Source organism: Phoca vitulina, unplaced genomic scaffold (genome assembly GCF_004348235.1).
Source record: "Phoca vitulina isolate PV1807 unplaced genomic scaffold, GSC_HSeal_1.0 scaffold19, whole genome shotgun sequence".
NCBI classification, from domain to species: Eukaryota; Metazoa; Chordata; class Mammalia; order Carnivora; family Phocidae; genus Phoca; species Phoca vitulina.
The window spans coordinates 22,674,180-22,695,174 of NW_022589722.1; the positions used below are offsets into that span (position 1 = coordinate 22,674,180).

The 20,995-nt window shown below is 58.2% G+C and overlaps 1 protein-coding gene across 1 annotated transcript; it reads left to right on the top strand.

Moving 5' to 3' along the window:
* The first annotated feature begins 683 nt into the window (after positions 1 to 683).
* MCM5 (minichromosome maintenance complex component 5) lies at positions 684 to 20,542 on the top strand. Its single transcript, XM_032416437.1, has 17 exons — positions 684 to 789; positions 955 to 1,129; positions 2,771 to 2,897; positions 2,980 to 3,108; positions 5,941 to 6,113; positions 8,228 to 8,383; positions 10,104 to 10,270; positions 10,609 to 10,780; positions 11,761 to 11,872; positions 13,184 to 13,327; positions 13,694 to 13,759; positions 14,000 to 14,176; positions 14,814 to 14,926; positions 16,128 to 16,256; positions 17,264 to 17,406; positions 19,289 to 19,416; positions 20,366 to 20,542. The coding sequence occupies exons 2-17, from the start codon at positions 963 to 965 to the stop codon at positions 20,465 to 20,467; spliced, it is 2,205 nt and encodes a 734-aa protein (XP_032272328.1). The 5' UTR covers positions 684 to 789; positions 955 to 962; the 3' UTR covers positions 20,468 to 20,542.
* The last annotated feature ends 453 nt before the right edge of the window (positions 20,543 to 20,995 follow it).

Here is a 20,995-nt window from a genome sequence, read left to right on the forward strand (position 1 = left end):
TTCCTCCTCAAGAGTGGGAATGGAAAAGAAGGGAAGAGAGATGATGCTGCTGGAGAATGCTGAGTTTTGCCAAATCTTTCTGTTTTTCAAGCTAGGTTGGGTATCTGGTCGTGAATTTTCGCAAATTTTAAGCATTGCCAAGTAATGAGAAATCTACAACGAAAAAAGGTTATCACCCTTTGGGTCTAAGAAAACATCCTTGAGTCGCAAGGATGGGACGATTTCGGGCCCAGAGATGACTTATTTCTGACTCATCTCCAACGTCAGGAGGGTGTGTGACAGGGAGGGCTGGGCGCAGGGGGCAGCGGGCTCCCGCCGGGAGCGACGACGACTTCTGGAGCCCCCAGGTCTTCCAGGCCCCGGCTCTGCAGGCGGCCATTTTCCCAGACTTGTAAAAAGGCTCGAGGGGTGTACACGGAAAGCCCTCGCTCGCACTCGCCGCCCGGGCCGGAAGGCTCCCCCGCCGCCATCTTTGCGCCCGCCGCGCCGCCGCTTCCTCCCGGGTCAGAAGTTTCGCGCCAAATTGTCCGGCCTGCAAAATGGAGCCCGGAAGGAGGCCAGGGGCATGACGTCATGCGCCCCGCAGCCAATCCGCTCCGGTGGTCTGCCCGGGAGGCGGTGCTCGCGTGTGCAGAGCGGTCCAATCGCTGGCTGCGGGACCCCGGCGAGCCAATCGGGGCGCAGCGGCTGCGGCGTCGGAACGCGGCGTCTCGTTTTTCCCGCGAAACTCGGCGGCGGGGTGTGGACGTCCTTGTGTGCCTGGGTCCCGGGAGTGCGGGAACCGGGGGGGTGAGACCGCCGGGTCTGGAGGGGTGGGGGCCGCGGAGTGTGCAGGCGTGCGCACTTGAGGGCGTGCAGGGTGGGCAGGGTCTCTCTTCTGGGAGGGCCGGGGTCCCCCCGCCCCGCGTTAGGAGCGAGCCCCCGGCCTGCTCCAGCTGTTTGTCCCCGCGCCAGGCGCAGTCATGTCGGGCTTCGACGACCCCGGCATCTTCTACAGCGACAGCTTCGGGGGGGACACCGCGGCCGACGAGGGGCAGGCCCGCAAATCGCAGCTGCAGAGGCGCTTCAAGGAGTTCCTGCGCCAGTACCGAGTGGGCACCGACCGCACCGGCTTCACCTTCAAATACAGGTGCGGGCTGGGGCGGGCCCGGAGGGCAGGTGGGCAGGCACTCCCCCGGGTGAGGAGCAAGCACACCCAGTGCGAACACGCGTCTGCGCTCAGAGCCTTCTCGTGTCCTAGAGCACGGATGGGGACACGGGCGCAGAGAGGTGAAGGAGCCTGTCCTAACTCTGAGGATTTGGGTCCCAGCCGAAGCTGCATCCTGGCCGCGCCAGTGTGATATTTGGCTTTGTACATTTTATACCTGAAGTTAACTTTTGCGTGGCCACCTGTTGAGTGGGCCCCTAATAACCATCTAGAAGTTCTTGGGCCCTTTGGTTCTTTACCCAGGACTCGCTCTTCACTTCCTTCTTGTTTTCCTGTGTCCTGTCTCTATGATGCCTCCTAAACTCAAGTTCTCTGCGTGTGCAAAAGGTGAAGATGGTTGTCAGGATTTATTTCACTTACGCATTCGTTCCAGTCTTGCAACTTCTGTTGATCAGCACCTGCCCTGTGCCAGGCACTGTTCCGGTGCTGGGCTAACCACTGAACCCGCTCTTAGTCATTGTCTAACCTGTGGCATCATGCCAAATCCTCGTAGGCCCAGCCTCTATCTCTAGCACCTTAAAATGCAGAGAAAGGTGAATTTGTGGGTCCAGGCTTGGGCGCGGCCAATTATGAGCTGAATGACTTCCAAGTAACAGACTCTCTGTGTGTCATCAGTAAATGGACGTCAGCAGTTCTGCCTCCCGTTTATTCGTGTACCAGCTGACATTGACCATGTGTGGCCAGGCATTGTGTCTAGGCACTGAGATACGGAGATGAAGAGACTCCGTACTGCTCACTCTTTAGAAGCTCAGAGGTCAGTGAAGCTCCTGAGTCAGTGGGGGCAAGGCCAAGAGGTCAAGAGATAAATTACAAGGTGACGGTTGCCTCAAAGGAGGAACATAAAAGGGGAGTGAGGGAGGGCTTCCAGAGGAGCCCAAGTTGACCCTCGGCTGAGAGAAGAGTTTCAGGTGTGGAGGGCATTTCCGATAGGAGCAGTTGCATGTCTGGGTGGAGAGGTATGGGTGGCCTGTTAATAGCAAGGTGCTTTCTGGGCCGGGATGGCCATTTCGTGTGGCCCTGGCACATAAGGTTCGGAGGGGATAAAGTCCGAGATGAGTCTGAGGAGAGGCCTCTGCGTAGCATAGGTCAGTGGTCCCTAAGTGTGTTTTGGGACAATAGTCCCATGGGATGCTCTGTAAAAAGTCTATCTGGTGGTTGATAAGACAGACACACTGTTATCTGTGGTCTCCAAGTTTGAGCCTTGTGCTTTGTTAGTCTCTGAGAGAAACTAAAAGGCACCAGGGGGTCCTGCAGGGAAAGAACGGAGTCTCCCAAACTGACCTGTGCACACAGTCCTGTCTTTACGTGTTGAAATCGCCTTCAACCATCTTGTGGACTGTTTCCACGGAGCTGTTTTTGGAGGATGCCTCTATGGGCAGCTGGGAGCCTCCGTAGGGTTATGTCACAGAGCCGCCTGGAACTCGATGTGTGTTTGGGAAGAGGAGTGGGGGTAGTGGTGGCGATGGTGTGGGCAAATTTGGGGTGCAGGTGCACTTCAGCCAGTGTTGATTTCCTCTTCTCTGCACCCTGCCCTGCCCCCACCCTGCTACCTGCCCACACCAGGGATGAGCTCAAGCGCCATTACAATCTGGGGGAGTACTGGGTCGAAGTGGAGATGGAGGACCTGGCCAGCTTCGACGAGGACCTGGCCGACTACTTGTACAAGCAACCGGCTGAGCACTTGCAGCTGGTGAGTGGGACCCCATCCTTGAATCCCCCAGGTTCCTGGTCTTGTTCTGGTCACCAACAGTTGTCACCTTCCTCTTCTCCAGCTAGAGGAAGCTGCCAAGGAGGTGGCTGATGAGGTGACCCGGCCCCGGCCCACGGGCGAGGAGGTGCTCCAGGACATTCAGGTCATGCTCAAGTCGGATGCCAGCCCGTCCAGCATTCGTAGCCTCAAGGTGGGTCCACTTAGAGGCTGGCCGGAGGGTGACGGTGGCTGCTGCATGGCGTGTAGGAGCTTCAGACATGGGCAGACCTGAGTGCCAGCTGTGTGACCCTGAGCAGCTCACTCAGCCTCTCTGAGCCCGTTTCTTCCCCGGTAAAATTAACTCACTGGACAAGTGAGTTCCTCCTGTGGGCAAGACGTTGAGTCGGGTCATGGAGAAACGATGTTGAACTAAACAAGTTCCTGTTCTTGTGAACTTTATATCCTCCCAAGAGGTGTGTGTGTGGGGGGACCTGAGTAAACCAGTGAATGTCACCCATGATGGTTGTAGATGATCGTAAGTGCAGTGGAAGAAATCGGGGTCGGGGGGTGGCCCTCTGGGAAAGACAGAGAAGGCTTCCTTGGTGGAGAACCACCTGAGCGGGCAGACAACTGGGAGAGCACCCCAGGGAGGCGGAGGATAGCCCTTGCAAAGCCTGAGGGGCGAGGAGGGCTTTGTTATGTTCAAGGCTGTGTTGAAGGACAGCCAGCGTGGCTAAAGAGTGACTGGGAAGCGGGAGGGGTTGGCAGAGCCAGCCGTCATCCAGGTGTTTGTTTCCTGAAAGGTTTTATTTATTTATTTGAGAGCCAGTGCAAGCGAGCGTGAGCGTGGGGGGGAGGAGCAAGGGAGAGAGACAAGCACACTAGATTCCCCACTCAGCACGGAGCTCGGAGTGGGGCCTGATCATGACCTGATCCTGAGCTGAAAGCAAGAGTCAGCCGTCCAATCGACTGAGCCACCCAGGGGTGCCCCAGGTGTTGATTTGTTTTAATCGACAAATACTAAAGGCTGCTACGCCCCAGGTGCTGGGCTAGACCCTGACTATAAACAGACGGGACTTGCTTCTCACAGAGCTTATGAGGGGAGAGCCAGGTAAGGGACATTGTGATGGCTTCAGGAGCCATGTACAGTCATGAAGAAAAGAGAAGAACGAGCTAAACGTGACAATGGCCGAGGGAGGTAGATGGTGGTCAGAAGAGGCCTCCGATGAAGTGATGTTGGAGTGAGTCTGAGTGATGCGTCGTCAGCTGCATGACAGCCCAAGGGAAGAGCATTCCAGGCTCCGGGAGAAGCAGGTGCAAAGGCACTGAGGTACAGACAGTGGCATGCTTCATGGAATAAGAAGCAGCCAGTGTGACCGGACCCCAGTGAGCGTGAGGGTTGGGGGAAGGGGGGAAGAGGCCTGAGGGCCAGGGCCTCTCCAGCCATGGAAAGGAGCTTGGATTCTATAGGAAGCACAGTAGGAAAGCAGCAGATGTTTAAGTAGAATGGGCCGATTCCATTTGCAAACAGTCCCTCTGGCTGCCATGTGGGGAATTGATAAAGTAGCAGGAGAGCAGTGAGCAGGAAGTGATGCTGGTCAGGACGTTAGTGGTTGTCGTGGGGCTCTTGTTAGAATCCAGGCAAGTGATGCGCATGCCTGTGCTCGGCACGCTCCACAGTGGGGCCCGAGTGTCACCCACTGAGCTAATGGCACCTCCTCGTCATGTGTTGCACCCAGAGGGCATGCTGTGGTCTTTGCTTGTGTCCCCACATCCTGCAGCTCTTTTGGGGCCCCTGTCAAGCTGCCTTTGTTTCGCACGATGGCAGGTGGTTCCAGAAGCAGGGCGGTGGGCTCTGGAGCTTGTGAGTTTTATCTGTCTTTCCAGCATGAGGGAGGGGCTCCGTGACGATGTTTGGAATCAAGTTCAGTGTCACACGTTTGCCTCTCTGTGGAAGTGGCATTGGACCTGCTTTGGGGGGCCAGCTGTTTGGTTAGGGAGCCAAGCCTCAGCTCCCCCCAGGGACACCTTCCTACTCTCAGACTCGTTGGAGGACACAGTGAACGGCCTGTTTCAGCTGATGGGTTTCCTGTGATCTGGGAGGATCCCCCTCTAGAAGGATCACTTGTCGGGATGGCTTGGAGGGGCTGAGGCAACCCCGTCCTTTCCAGCTCGGGATTCTGGAGTGCTAGGATACCTGCAGCTTTGTAGCTTGTGTTCTAAAAAATCATGCTCTGTGGCAGCTCCAACAGTTTCTGTGTCCCTGGGTCATGGCAGGCACGTCTGCCCTTACGTACCGCAGAGGGGGCCAGCCTCCTTCCTTCTCCACCCGCCACGTCCCAGGCTGCGTGAACCCATAGCCTGCCTGTCCCAGAGAAGCCGCTGGGAATGGGAAGAAAGTGATGAAAGGAATTTTTCTTGTGTTTTGTTTTGTCTTATGGAAAATTACACATGGAAATAGAATAGTGTAATGCATCTCATATACCTTCACCTGGGCTTAATGGTTAACGTTTTGCTTTATTTGCTATTTCTTTTTCTTTTCTTTTGGTAAAGTACTTTTTTTTCATTTTTTACAAGATTTTATTTATTTATAAGAGAGAGAGTGTGCGTGCCCACGGATGAGGGAAGGGGCAGAGGGAGAGGGAGAAGCAGACTCTTCCCGTTGAGCGCAGAGGCTGATGTGGGGCTCGATCCCAGGACCCAGAGATCATGACCGGAGCCAAAGTCAGCACTTAACCGACTGAGCCTCCCAGGCGACCTTGCTAAATTTTAAGTAAATTACAGAAGTGCCACTGTGTCCCTAAATACTTCAGCATGCACTAGAAAAAGATTTTCTAGAAGTGTGGGGTTTTTTTTTGTTTTTGTTTTTAAATTAAGTAGGCTCCACGCCCACTGTGGGGCTTGAACTCAAGACCCTGAGATCAAGAGTCACATGCTCTTCAGACTGAGCCAGCCGGGCACCCCAGAAAAAGAGATTTTTATCATAATCTCCGTTGTCCCTGTCTCCCTTTAACCAACCATGCTTTTGATGGCTCTGTTGCAGTCGGACATGATGTCGCACCTGGTGAAGATCCCTGGCATCATCATCTCGGCGTCTGGGGTCCGCGCCAAGGCCACCCGCATCTCCATCCAGTGCCGGAGCTGCCGCAACACGCTCAGCAACATCGCCATGCACCCGGGCCTGGAGGGCTACGCCCTGCCTAGGAAGTGCAACACGTGAGTGGGCCTTGCCGGGCCCAGCGGCTGGGGTGGGGGGGTGACGTCTGGGGGGAGACGGGAAGGGGGAGGACCGGCCTGCAGCAGGGCATGTATCCTGTGGGAGTGGCACAGGCCCGTGCGCTGGGGCTCAGGGCTGGTGTCTTCCATTTGGCGAGTTCTGTCCCCACCGGGACTCCCAGACAACCTTTGTGGGGAACCCAGGGTTGGGAGGGAAAAGCAGTCCAACGGAATGAGTCTGTCTGGAGGTTTGCTGGGGTGGCCGGCCCAGGAACACGGCAAGCTTGTGCATTTACACATTGCCGTGGACCACGTTTGCTCTGCAGAGGCGGGGAGTATATGGCCTCTTGGCTCCTAAGACCGAATGTTTGCTCTCTGGCCCCTTACAGGAAATGATCTCCACCCTTGATCTGAAGGCCCCGCCCCCTCTCTCAGGCTGCTCCTTGGCCTCTGTGGTCCCCCTCAGCTTCCTGACCTAAATTTTGCAGTGCCCCGGGGCTTAGCTATGCTGCTTTCTTTCTGCACCCGCTCCCTGGGTGATCTCGGGCTTTAAGGATGGTCCACATGCAGAGAACACTCACACATGCGTCTCCCCTGAGCTCCAAGGTCGGATCCAGCTGCTGGCCGGCAGCCAGATATCCCCATGTAGGTGTCCAGTGGACATTGCAGATTTGAACGCACCCCACACAGACCTGACCTCCATCCCACCCCCACATCTCCCCTTCCACAGACCCTCCCCGCACCCCAGATGGAAACACCATCTTTTCAGGTGCTCAGGCCCAAATCCTTGGTCTCAGAGTGTTTCTTCCTACTTGCATCTAGACAACTGAGAAGTCCTTTTGGCTCTGCTCCTAAGATTGCACGTAGAGAATCAGGCCCTTTCTCACCACCTGGGCACGTCTGCCTTGCTCCATGCTGCTGTTCTCCCTCACTTGGAGTGGTTGTCCCCCAGTCTCTTCTCCACCCCGCAGCTGGTGGAGAGGACTCTTTGTCCTGCAGGTGACCCAGTCATTTCCATGTCATCCAAAGTCAGGCGCTGTCCTGGCATGCACGGCCCTCCGTGGTCCTCCTCCCTCTCTTTAGGCCCAGCCTCACTGCCTCCCTCCTCTTCCTGGGATCACTGAGCACACTTCTGGCACAGAGCCTTTGAACGTGCTCTTTCCTTTGCCCTCTGACCTCTGCAGTCCTCGGTCTCACTTCCGTCAGCTTTCTCTTATGTCACCTCCCAGAGATTCCTCCATCTTTTTTTTTTTAGATTTATTTATTTATTTATTTATTTGAGAGAGAGAGAATGAGAGAGAGCAAGCACATGAGAGGGGGGAGGGCCAGAGGGAGAAGCAGACTCCCTGCCGAGCAGGGAGCCCAATGCGGGACTCGATCCAGGGACTCCAGGATCATGACCCGAGCCGAAGGCAGTCGCTTAACCAACTGAGCCACCCAGGCGCCCCGAGATTCCTCCATCTTACACTCGGTGCACGCATACCCTGTCACTCTTCCCCACCCACCCGACAGCATGGGGCACTGCTGTCATTCTGTCACTCAGCCATTTGTTGGCTGGTTTTTTCAGTCTCCCCGGCTCCTGACTAGAATGTGAGCTCTGTAAGAGCAGGGACTTCTGTTCCTACTGGGTCCCTGGCCTGTAGAACAAGGTCTGGCATGGAGTGAGTGCTCTGCAGTAACACTGCTATGGTAGTTGAACCATGACTTCATTACATGGAGGTAAAAAGAGGCCTAGACCCTGAGAATGAATGGTCTGTAGGTGCCCAGACCCTTATCACGAGATCCTGGGATTTGAGTGGGGGTTTCGTGAGGTCATTGGTGATTTGGCCCCTCTCCCTGTGGGGACACTGAGACCTCATGGGGGTTGAGTGTGTGACTTGTCTGTGTCCCATAAATTAATGAAGGAGCCAGGCCTGGAGCAGACCTCCCCACTCCTGATGTGGTTCGTGGTCCCCCACAGAGCTGCCCTCCTTTTAAGGGCCTTGTTCAGCTTATCCCAGAGACCCTCAACTTGCTGCTGGCCGGATCTTGTCGCCAACTCCTGGGATGGACCCCCTGGGCTTTGGGTTCTCAGGGGAGCTCTGGTGACCCTTTCTCCCCCCACCCCCGTACAGGGATCAAGCCGGGCGCCCCAAATGCCCACTGGACCCATATTTTATCATGCCTGACAAGTGCAAGTGTGTGGACTTCCAGACTCTCAAGCTGCAGGAGCTGCCTGATGCGGTGCCTCACGGCGAGATGCCCAGACACATGCAGCTCTACTGTGACAGGTGAAGCGGGCAGGGGCCGCGGCTGGGGCTGGGCATCCGCGGGGGCGGGTGGCCCTGGCCGAGGCCCGGTGAGCACGGTGGGGCTCGGTCGGCAACACTTGTTCACTGGAACACCGGTGCTTCCCGGACGTTTCCGCTCGCTCCGTCTTCCCGAAATCAGAAAGGCACGTAGCCCCTGCTGTGCAGTTCCAGAGCCCCCTGGAACTCTGAGAGGCTGATGGTTTTGTGAGCTTGGAGCCCGGGCCCTGCCCGGAGAGTCCCTACAGCTGCAGCTCGGAGAGCCTCTGGTTGTCTGATGCCCCTGCCCCGCCTGTGCCCGGGGCTTTCTGATAACATCGTTCCTTGGATTTTGCTGACCGGTTGGGAAGGAGGAGAGGTGCTCGGCTGGGGTCTGGTCCTCTCGTGGCCACCTGGGAGGAAGGCTTGGAGATGTGACCGGGGTGCCGCAGTTGGATGTGCTTGCAGGTGTTCTGTGCTGCGTGTTTTCCTGAGGAATGGGTCCAGAGCTTTTGTTAGCTTTGTCAGTGACGGTGGAAACGTGGAGGAGCCGGACAGGAGCAAGTTACATGAGCTGGCGAAGGCTCGGTTTCCTCAGCAGTAAAACGGGCGTGATGACCATCCTTAATCTCTAGTTAGGCTGCTGGGAGATGTTAATTGGAAAATGCACGTGTTTCGTACCGGTCCTTAACAAGAATTAAGTACTTGATGTTTGTTAGGTTATTCTCCAGGCAGTCTAGTCCAGACGTAAGAGGTGGTGTATGGGAAGGCGCTCCTGGGAGGAGGCTCAGTCATTTAAGTGACCGACTCCTGATTTCGGCTCAGGTCATGACCTCAGGGTCGTGAGATCGAGCCCCGTGTCAGGCTCCGCACTAGGCATGGAGCCTGCTGAAGATACTCTCTTCCTGTCTCCAAAATAAGAAAAACAAAGTGGTGCATGGGAAGGGGTGCCCTAGGATCCTCTCAGGGCTGAAACTGTGACAGTGACGCTCCTTTGTGGGATGTGACTCTGGCATGTAAAGCACGTGTGGTCTGTTTCCTCACTTGATCCCACTATATGAGCAGGTCCGGTTACTCTGTCACTGCCCCCTCCCCTTCCCTCAAGCTCAGAGAGGTACGGTGACTTCTTTGAGGTCACGCAGCTTCTAAATGGCAGAGTGCAGATGCGTGCACCAGTGTCCCTTCCGCGCCACACTGGTTCTCACTGGAGCGACTTGGAGACTCCTTGTTGCAGTGTCTTAGTTTTGAAAAGAGGACATGGACGTCCAGAGGCAGGATGTACCCGAGCTCGTGGAGCCCCGAAGAGGCAGAAATGGTGGGGGGGGGGGCCCTTGCAGAGTGGCAAGGGGGCGCGAGGAGGAAGGCTTCCCCCGAGTTGGCCAAGGGGAGCCCCGTGGCGAGTCTGGCAGCATATATGGGGATGGGGCTTCTGAAGGCTGGGGTGGGCTAGCACCAAGCCTCTCCTGGGGCCCCAACCGGTAAAACAAAAGAGCCCTTGAGGGCAGAGAAGGGTCAGGCCACCACCATGAACAAGGGTGCTGAGCACCATCCTGTAGGCAGCTGAGCCATGCATGCTTGGAGGGGGGCCCTGAGGGATGGAGAGATCTGGAGTACAAATGCTAAGGTGGACTGTGAGTGTGACAGTGTGGGTGAGAGGGTCAGGGATTCGCTGTCCCCCCTGCCAGGCTCTCACTTTGTTTCTCCCTCCTCCCTGTCTCTTCAGGTATCTGTGTGACAGGGTTGTCCCTGGGAATAGAGTCACCGTCATGGGCATCTACTCCATCAAGAAGTTTGGCCTGACCTCCAGCAGGGGCCGTGACAGGGTGGGTGTGGGCATCCGGAGCTCCTACATCCGTGTCCTGGGCATCCAGGTGGACACAGATGGCTCTGGTGAGTTGGCTTTGGGGCCCAGCTGTGCTGTACCCTGGGCTGAGCCCCTGCCGTCTCTCTCCGGGATTATGGTCAGGCCTCCTGGTCTCCCTGTCCCCACCCTTCCCAGGGGTCCCTGAGGGCCTCTACGATCTGGCCCTCCAGCTCCTCACACCCCCCTTCCCCTCACTCCCTGGATGGCGAGCACAGGCCCACTCCTGGCAGGGAGACCTGGGTTCTGTCTCCTCAGGCTTATGCCGTCTGGGCTCTGAGGCCCTGCCTTGCAGGGAGCCCTGACCTGGCTGGCCAGGGTCTGCCTCACACAGCACTCACGTGCCCTCCCTCCCTGGCCCACCCAGGCCGCAGCTTTGCCGGGGCCGTGACCCCTCAGGAGGAGGAGGAGTTCCGACGCCTGGCCGCCCTCCCCAATGTCTACGAGGTCATCTCCAAAAGCATCGCTCCATCCATCTTTGGGGGCACAGACATGAAGAAGGCCATCGCCTGCCTGCTGTTTGGGGGTTCCCGAAAGAGGTGGGGTTCCAGTCCCACCAGATCTGGGGTGGGGGGTGACTTGGCCTGTAGGAGGATGGCCGCCGATGGTCAGGACTTGAATGTTCTTCTCATTTTCCTGGGACCCTCAGCCTTGCCTGCTACTTCCAGGCCCTTTCCCCTACTCCGAGGCTTGCTGTCAGCCGGCTAGTGGCTAATCCATGCTCTCCTACCCGGAGGGATCCCCTCACCCGAACTAGGGGTGGACTGGGGGAGAGGGGCCAGCAGCTGCAGTGGGGAGAGCTCTGGGCTTGGAGACTGGAGACCAGAAATTAAATCTCTGCCACTTTTTCCTGTGTGACCTTGGGCGAGAGACACTCCCTCTCTGGACCCAAGTTTCCATGGGAACAGGGCAGGTGAGAACCTGGCCCTCGCAGGACAGCCCATGTTGTGTTGAAACGAGAAAGTAGTAGAGCTAGGGAAGATAACGTTAACTAGTAGCTACCACATACTGGGCCTCACTGTGCACCCGGCCTTCTTGCAAGCGCTTTCGTGTGTCCGACACCCAGCCAGCCCTCACAGTCACCCTCAGAGGAAGCTCTGACCAAGCCCACTTTGGAGGTGAGGAAGTTGAGGCATGGAGAGCGAAAGGGACTTGCTGAGAGGCACATCAGTGGGGCCAGGATCCTGCCCGTCTGGTGCCGGTCGCACTGTGCTGTGCACGGGCTGCTGGGGGCCCCCCCTTTCCTTTCCAGCCACGAGGGCTATCTGATCAGACCCTTAGCGTGTGTGCCCCGGCCGTGAGTGCCATGTTTTTGGCTGTCCCTGGCCTGGAGGCAAGTTCTCTCCTCCATCGTTACCGTGGGTGCGGCTGGGGACACAGCTGTGAATGAGGGTCTCAGCCCAGAGCCCCCGCCTGCCTGTGGCACCGAGGCTTGTGATGCGGGTTGTGGGGCCCACTGCCAGCCCTCCCCGTGACCGGCCTGAGTCCCAGCCTGGCCCACCTGCCTGTCCTCCCCCAGGCTACCCGATGGACTCACCCGCCGAGGAGACATCAACCTGCTGATGCTGGGGGACCCGGGCACGGCCAAGTCCCAGCTGCTAAAGTTTGTGGAGAAGTGTTCCCCCATAGGGGTGAGTGCCTGGGGACATGCCACTCCGCTCGGCTGCCCCCTTAGGAGGGCAGGCTGCAGCCCAGGCCACCTGGTCCCTGGGCTTTCCGTGGTGGGCCGGCTCACCAGAGTCTCTTCCTCGTTCCTCTTGGCTGTGGGTCAGGACGGCACAGAGAGGAGGAAGGGGACCAACAGGTGTGGGGTGGTTTGGGGCGGTGGGTGGAGTGCGGCCCGAGAGGCGGCGTGGGCTTTGGGTCTCAGCCTGGCCAGTAGCTAGCTGGCTGCCGGCCTTGAGCGGGTTGCCTCATCTCCCTGAGACTCCGTTTATCCACCTGCTAAATCATGACATCGGTCAGCACCTGAAGATCAAGGGCCAGGCACTGCTTGCAGTGCGTTGCTTTGGTTTACTGGCCTAACGTTCCGCTCACTGTGCGGTGGGTGCTGTGACCCCTTTAAATAAAGGAGGAAACTGGGGTACAGAATAGCTCAGTCTTGCCCAGGGTCCCACAGCGAGTAAGTGCAAGCACAGGGATTTGACCCCGAGTGTGTGGTTGGTGGGGTCCTCTGTGCAGTGATTGGTGGGCCTGGGGGCTCAGAGTGGGGTGAAGATGACCCAGCAGGACAGGGCTGTGTGGGGGGAGGTGTGGTCTGGGGGATCAGAAGTGCCAGGTGTTCATGCCATAGCCGCGTGATAGAGACCCACGGGTGCTACTATATGGGCCATGGGGGTGGTGTCCCGTTTTCTGGCCGCCCTGGTTAAAAACTAAAAGGAGCAGATGAAATTAATTATAATATTTTATCTGAAGTGTTACTGTTTTAGCCCATAGGTTAATAGAACACCACGGCATGCTTTACGTTGTCTTTCTTGAAGCGCTGTTGAAGGCGTGTGTTTTACACTCTAAGCCCTCCTCACACTGGATTTGCCAGGGTGGCGGCTTGTGGTGCGCGGGTCTGTACAAAGACGACAAGGGACTGGGGAGGGGGACGCTTCTTAGGAGTCAGGAGTCCCCATCCTGGCCCTCAGGCCTCCTGGAAGTATGGCATTCCTCTCCTCTGGGCCGCAGTTTGCTCATCTGAGAGCGGGCCCCTGAGCGCTGCTTCATAGGGCTGTGGTAGGGCTCAGCTGACCGTGGACGTGGACGCCCCCTGGGGGAGAACCTCCAGGCCAGACCGGTGCCCAGGGCGGCCTTCCCACCCGAAGGGAGGAGCACAGGTTCTATTCTGGGCTCGGCAGCCAGCTTTGATGCGTGACCTTGGGCAAGCCACATCAGTCTGGGCCCTTGACTCACTGGAGCTGGGTGATGTCCTGATGCCACCCCCCCCCATCCCCCAGGTGTACACCTCTGGGAAAGGCAGCAGTGCGGCCGGCCTGACAGCCTCAGTGATGAGGGATCCCTCATCCCGGAACTTCATCATGGAAGGCGGAGCCATGGTCCTGGCTGATGGGGGGGTCGTCTGTATTGACGAGTTTGACAAGGTGGGTCTGACGGTGAGGTGGTGGCCAAAAGGTGGGTGGCACCTTGTGGTCATGGGGCCGGAGGCGTGGCCTCCTGGGCTGGGATAGCAGAAACTACCTCTGACTTGGAGACTGGTGTTCGGTCCTGGGCCTGTCGTTAGAGGGAAGTAGTTGAACCTCTCTGAGCCTCAGTTTCCCTATCTGGAGAGAGGGGAGAGGAGAGCCAAGCCCACCTGGCTCGTTGTCACCAGGGTGAGAGGCCACCTGATCCCTGCCGTGGGCCAGGCATAGAGTCGGGACTTGGGACTGGTCGCTGCTGTAGGGCTCCGGCTGCCCAGCTCTCCCGCCCCCTTGCCCGGGCCTCACAGACGTTTGTGCCCCACACAGATGCGGGAAGACGACCGAGTGGCGATCCACGAGGCCATGGAGCAGCAGACCATCTCCATAGCCAAGGTGCGCGGCTGCCGTCTGCCTGGCCCGGCCACGTGGAGGGTGCTGGCCCGGGGCCGCGACCGGGCCCCAGCCTCAGGCTGCTCTGAGCACCCCGGGCTGGGCCCCGTTTGCCCCGGTCTCTGCTGGCTGCAGCAGCCGGCCTGTGTGAGCGTATGCATGGGAGAGCCTCGTGTGTACATGGGAGACACGCGTGCCCAGGGTCTCAGCTCTCTTGTCTGCTCCCCTCTCTCTGCCTCTCAGGCTGGGATCACCACCACCCTCAACTCCCGCTGCTCCGTCCTGGCTGCCGCCAACTCGGTGTTCGGTCGCTGGGATGAGACGAAGGGGGAGGACAACATCGACTTTATGCCCACCATCTTGTCCCGCTTTGACATGATCTTCATCGTCAAGGACGAGCACAATGAAGAGAGGGACGTGGTGCGTCTGGAGCTGGCTGGGGCGTCTGGAGCTGGCTGGGGCTGCGGGAGCCAGGCCCACAGTTCTGGGGGAGGGTAAACAAGGGGCTTGGCCCAAAGTCCTGCCTGTCAGACTTGCCTGTAAGCAGGCAGCCCAGGGCGGGGTGCGGGGGGGCGGCTGCAGCCTGCAGGGAATGCTGGACTAGGGGTCCAGAGTCCTGCCTCCTGCCGGGGCTGTGCTGTGCAGTTGGGTAAATCATTCTCTCCCTGGGCCTCAGGCGCCTTGTATACGAAACAGGGGAGTTGACCTTTGCAAGTGATAGAACCCCAGCTCCGGTCAGAACGTCTCTGGAAGGAACAGAATAGCTTATGTAATGGGCAAGCCTAGCGGTGTGAGGCCCACCTGGATCCGGGGCTCGATGTCCCCAGAGCTCTCTGTTTCTGTCCCTCTGCTCTGCCTCCCTTGCTGGAGACCTATTCTCAGGCAGCTGATCTCCTTATGGCGGCAGATAAGGCCCTGGCAGCTGTAGCTAACAAGGAAAGGGGCCTCCTCCTTTCCATGAGTTCTCACCCTCCCTCCCTGCCTGTGCAACTTCTGTGTTGGGACCTATGCTCAGGAGGGCCTGCGGGCTGACCCAGTGTCCCCTCTGCCCCCCCAGATGCTGGCCAAACACGTCATCACTCTGCACGTGAGTGCACTGACCCAGACCCAGGCCGTGGAGGGTGAGGTCGACCTGGCCAAGCTGAAGAAGTTCATTGCCTACTGCCGAGCGTGAGTCCTGGACGTGGGCCCTGCGGGAGTGGGGTGGCCCAGCTCTCCTGGGGGAGAGAACCCTGAAGCCTGGGCCTGCCTCTCACACAGGGTGCCTGAGATGAGGCCCTTCTTACAGTTTCAGCTCTGCTCCTTTGTGACCTTGCGTAGGTTGCTCTGTGGCTCTTGGGCTCCGTTTCCCCATTGCTAAAACAAGGGTGTAGGAACTAGAAGGTCTTGCAGACCCCCGGGACTCTCCCATGCAGGGAGGCACTGCAGTGCGGACAGTGTGGCTGTGGGCTCTGGGTAACGTCCGCCCCCACTGTGTGACCTGGGGCAAGTCGGGTGACCTCTGAGCCTCGCTTTCCCTGGACTGGTGTGGCCTGGGGTTTTCCTGAGGACTGCACAGATGACTGAGAGCTTGGCAGAGCCCTGCACTGAGGAAACATTCAGGAAATGGCAGCTGTGACTTCTAGTCTTTTTTGTGTGTGTGTGTGCGACTTAGTCTTGTTTCACTCGCAGATTGCCGATAACAGTAACCATGCGTATGGTCACCGTTCTGTGCCAGGCATTCCTCTGAGTGTTTCACGTGTAACTGAGCTTTCGCCCTGTCCCGAAGCCTTTGAGGGTGCTGTAGTGAGCCATTCTACAGGTGGGGCTGAGGCAGAGAAGTGGAGGGAAAGAAAGGTTAAGTGACTCGTCCAAGGTCCTGAGTGGGAGGGAGCAGAGCCAGGATTTGAACCCAGGGACCCGGCCCCAGAGGCCGCGCTGTTAGCCCTGGCGCCGAGAGCCTGCACATGCCCTCAGCTGTCTCTTGTTGGAGGTGGAAACTGAGGGCAGGGAATCTTCGAGAACCCCCCCCCCCAGCGGGAAGTGAGGCGCTGTATTCAGGTGGGTCCTGAACTCATCCCCTCCTTTGGGGTCCCGAGCAGTGCGCTGCCCAGCAGTCCTGGGTCCTCGTCCTGGTTCTGAATCTTTGGGGCTCCGTCCTCAGGGGCTTGCCCCCAGCTGTGTCTCGCCCCACCTTGATGCCAGGTCCTGGGCGGCCTTGGGGAGTTGACTTCCTCCTTCCGGCCTCTGTCTTCTCATCCTCAGGATGAGGGTGGGATTAGGTGATCTCAACATTCCCCTTAATGAGTGACTATCACTTGGCTGGGGGACACGGTGGGTGCCCCCAGATTCCTTCCTGGCCTCATGACAGCTGCCCCCCACCGTCCTGCAGGAAGTGTGGCCCCCGGCTGTCGGCAGAGGCTGCAGAGAAACTGAAGAACCGGTATATCATCATGCGGAGCGGAGCCCGTCAGCATGAGCGGGACATTGACCGCCGCTCCAACATCCCCATCACCGTGCGGTGAGCAGGCGCAGGAGGGCTGGACCCAGGCGGGCTGGATGGGCCTCAGTTTACAAAGCAGGGTGTGCCTAGCAAGCCCTGGGCCAGGGTCCCTTGCTGACCACAGTGTAGGCCTGTAGTATGGGCCGTTGGCCAGGGAGGCTTTTGGGAGTTTATATAAACAGTGGCCTCTCTGACTACATGTACGTCTTGGCTTGTTTTAAGGTTGAGAAAACCTGGAACCCTGTTTTGTGACTTTTGTCTGGCTTCCCTCATTGCAGGGAAGCCTGAGGGTGAGGGAAGGGTCCAGTCATGGGAGTTACGAGGCCTGGCTCCTAGACTCTGGCCTGTTGTGTGACAGTAGGGAAATTGCTTTCCTTCTCTGGACCTGTTTTCATAGTTCTTAAACTCCTCTTCTTGTGAGTTTATACAGTAGAGTATAGTGATTAGGAGCTTGGACCTACCTGGGCTGCATCCTGCTGCCAGCGCTGATGAGTTAGGAGTGAATTTGGCTGTATGTAATGGAAAACCCAAATAAAGAAGAGTAAACAAATTGGAAGTTTATTTCTCTCTTATGTAAAAATGTTTGAGGGTGGGTGGTCCAGGACTGGTGTGATGGCTCCTCAGAGTCATTGGCAACTCGGGCTCGTCCTCATAGTCCAAGATGGCTGCTGGAACGTCAGCCCTCACCTCTGTATTCCAGGTGACAGGAGAGGAAGGAGAAGAAGGGCCTATCTTTTCAGGACGTTTCCTGAAATCCCCACAAAACGTTTGAACTTAGAACTTCTCGGCCGCACCTTAGTCACATAGACGCACCTAGATGTAGGAGAGGCTGGGAAATGTGTTATAGCTGGGTGCCACGTGCTGGAGTCAAAATCGGTTCCATTGCTGAGGAGGAAAGGGAGACGGGTCATGGGAACCGCAGGCAGTCTCCCCGTGGCCTTCCTACGTTGGGCAGGCACCTCCCTGACAGTCGCGCGGGTCGGGGGCGGGGAGTGAGCTGAGGCCACCCCGTCGCTCCCGTGCAGGCAGCTGGAGGCCGTCGTGCGCATCGCGGAGGCCCTCAGCAAGATGAAGCTGCAGCCCTTCGCCACGGAGGCCGATGTGGAGGAGGCTCTGCGGCTCTTCCAGGTGTCCACGCTGGACGCTGCCATGTCCGGCACTCTGTCAGGTGAGCAGACGCGGGGGCACGGGCCGAGGGTCCCGGCTCGGGGTCCCGGGGGGCCGGGCGGCATCCTGGGGGCCTGGAGCATTGGTTGCTCCTGTGCGGTTGCCCAGCGTCTCTGAGCTTCCTCTTGGCGGTCAGCCGCCCTTCCCCATTCTGCCCCCAGCCGTTTTCCTCCCAGATGAGAAGCAGCAGCTTCTCTTCCAGACCCTTGAACACAACCGTCTGGACCCCGTTAATCGTTAAGGATTGTAATTTTGTCATTGTCTGAGAACGCTAGCACTCTGCTTGTGACCTCATAACCATTTTGAGCGCTTCCGAAGCTCTTTCCCTCATTTGACTTCCAGCTGCCTTCCAGAAGCCAGCTGGGCACTTAGAAATAAGATGGACACTCAGAGGCCTTTTCGTGGTGCCAGCATGGCCGTTTGCTTAGCTAGAATGCAGATCTCTCGACCCGTAGGCCAGTGTCGGTCACACTGCTGTCAGTCCCACTGCCTGCTTCAGGCTCAGCCTTCCAACAGATTTTTCTGGAGCACTGACTGTGTGCCAGGCTCTCCTGGGATAGATCCATTCCTTCACCCGCTGGGGGGTGGTATTTGCCAGACGCTGTTCCAGGTGTTGGGGTGTAAGAGGGAATAGATCTCCAAGTCCCTGCCTTGTGGGCCTCTCATTCTGAGTGGGGGGAGAGAGAGCAAAGGCAGATTGATCAGGTTCAGGCAGTCAAAAGTTGGGGGGGGGGGATTCTGGCAGGCCAGGTGTGTTGGAGGAGGATTGGATGCCTCCGCATCCGGGGGTTGGTCAGGACGGCCTCACTGCGGAGGGGACATAGAGGCAGTGGTGTGAAATGAGGACATAAGGCTCTGTGTGTGTGTGTGTGTGGGGGGGGATGTAGAGAACCCTCTAGGTAAAGGGAAGGCTCACTGCCATGCCTCCAAGGAGGGGGCAGTCTTGGCAGGTTCGAGGGCCAGTGTGGCTGGTACCTTGGGTGGTGAGAGGGATCATTCCCACCCTCCCCTTGGCGAAGACTGTCTCTGCCCAGTCTTGCCCAGGGGATTTCTGTCCTGTGAGACATTTGCCAGCGGAGAGCTCTCTGGGATGCTGATGCATGGAGGTCAGGTGTGATTTGGGACAGTGGAATTTGAGTTGGGCCTTGTAGGCTGTGTAGGAGTTTGCCTTGCAGACCCCTTTCAACCTGGAGCCTTGAAGTCCGTCCCAGTGGCTTCGCTGACTATGCCCCACGCTCTCCTTAGCTGAAACCCCAAGGCATCTATCTGTAGGCCTTGGTCACCCCGCATCAGTAGTTGGAAGTCAGGAGCCTCCCGCTGGCCCGGGCTCCCTGGGGCGCCGTGCCTCCCTCCTGTGTCACAGGGGGCTTCAGCTGTCTGAGATCTGCTTCTCCTGGAACTTTGTCCCTGCTGCCTGACCGGCCAGAGACATGTGTTCCCACAAGTCAGCTCCTGTCCCTCCTCAGAGCCCTCTACTGGCTGCTCCCCCAGAATCAAAGCAAAACCCGTGCCATGGCCTAGGGGTCCCCAGGAGCTGACCCCTGACCCCTGGTCTGGCCACGTCCCGAGCCCCTGGACTGGGTTTTGAACGAAGCCAGGTTTCTACCTCCCCGCCTTTGCACCTGCCTTTCCCTCTGCCTAGAGCATCCTTTCGCACAGCTGTGCCTCGTCCCCTGGCTTCAGGGCTCTGCTGAGCCATCTGCTCAGGCCTGTGCTGTCCCCCACATGTTCCTCTTCTTTGAGCTGTTTCTTCTTCTTCTTCTTCTTTTTTTTTTTTTTAAGTTTTTCTTCTGAGTCCTCTTTCTTGGCTCAGGGGCCTTGTCTCTCCAGGCCTCTGCCCCGTGGCACCCCGTTCCTACCCAGCTGTCTCTCTCTGCCCACAGGGGTGGAGGGCTTTACCAGCCAGGAGGACCAGGAGCTGCTGAGCCGCATCGAGAAGCAGCTTAAGCGCCGCTTTGCCATCGGCTCCCAGGTGTCCGAGCACAGCATCATCCAGGACTTCACCAAGCAGGTAGGCCTTCCCTGGGGCCTGGAAGCGGGGCCGGGGGGGGTCTCCTGCTCACTTCCGTAGCCTGCTTCCCACCTACCCAGCAGCCGTGTCCTGTGGCTCAACAGACAGGCCTGGGATGGGGACAGGGCAGCTGTTTCTTGTCCTGGACCTGTTCCTGTCATTCGTCCCCTAGGGACTGCTTCAATCTGGGGAGGGGGCACTTACCTGTCCCATTAGGGGAGAGGACAGGGGGCTGGCGTTCTGGTAGAACCACAGTCAGGCTCCCCCAGCCCTTCCCATCGATCCCTTCCCCCACTGCCTGGCTTTTATGGGGCTGGGGGCGGGGGCAGAGCCAGGAGGGTGAGCTGTCCAGCCCCTGGAGGACAATGCTCTTGACCCCAGAGAGAGAGGAGTGGGGCTTTCTAGATGCTGTGGAGAACTTGTGGTCTTTAAAACCACAGGAACAGTCCACCAGTTTCTGGTTTCAGCTCCTCTTCATGTACGTCATCTTGCTTCAGTCTTTAGAGCACTTTCGGGCAGTAGGTGGGACTACGCCCATTCTGTAGGCGAGCAGACCGAGGCTTAGAGAAGTGTAGGGTGTCAGGAGCTTGGGTTCTGGAGTCAGGTGGACTCCGTTGAAGTCCCAGCTCTGCCACTTAATTGCTGTGTGACTTTGAGCAAGTGACTTCGCCTCTCTGCGCCTCAGCTCCTCCCCTGTAACACGGGAGTAATCAGCAGACTAGCCGCACGGGGAGGGAGTGAGTTGATGTACAGAACGTGCCTGGCATGTTGTAGGTGCTAAGGACGTGGGAGCTCTTCTTAGGAAGGACGGAGACGGGTATGAAGGCCTTTTCTAAACCAGAATGTTCTCTGGGAGCAGGGAGGATAGGAGAGCCCAGAGGGTGAGCCAGCGGGGTGTTCTGGGGTCCCCTCGGGAGGCACGCTCCTGCATCTGGCCTTGTGTCCGTAGAAATACCCGGAGCACGCCGTCCACAAGGTCCTGCAGCTCATGCTACGACGGGGCGAGATCCAGCATCGTATGCAGCGCAAGGTCCTCTACCGCCTCAAGTGAGCCCCCGTGGCCCCACGGACTTGCCCAGGCCTCCTGCACGTCACCCCCCCCCCCCCCGGGGAGCCCCCCCCCCCCCCCCCCGGGGACGTCGCTGTCCTCTGCCTCGCCACCGGTGTCTTGAACTGCCCCCTGTGCTCCACCCCCCCCCAGTTCAGGGGGCCCCAGCTGCCCCCCAGGAAGGCGCTTTCTGCCTGCCTCGCTGCCTCTGGGCATCTGCTTCTGGTGCAGGGCCAGGAGATGTGCTTTGGAAGACTGTGGAACTAATAAAGCCGTGGTGTGTGTGCACGCTGTGGGCTCTGCGCTGGGAGCCTGTGGCTGCCCCCGTCTTGCCGTCCCCGCAGAGCAGGTGTGGGCAAAGGACCAGCCTCGCAGCCGGCCTGAACGGGCTTTCTGACCTGCATCTGCCACTCGGGCTCTTGGGTGAGGCCTTTACGTTCTGGGCTCCGCGTGCTTGAACTGGTCCGTGGGGCCGGTGCGGCCAGTTTCTGGCCTCCGGCAGTGGCGACGTTACCAGCGGACCCAGCCCGT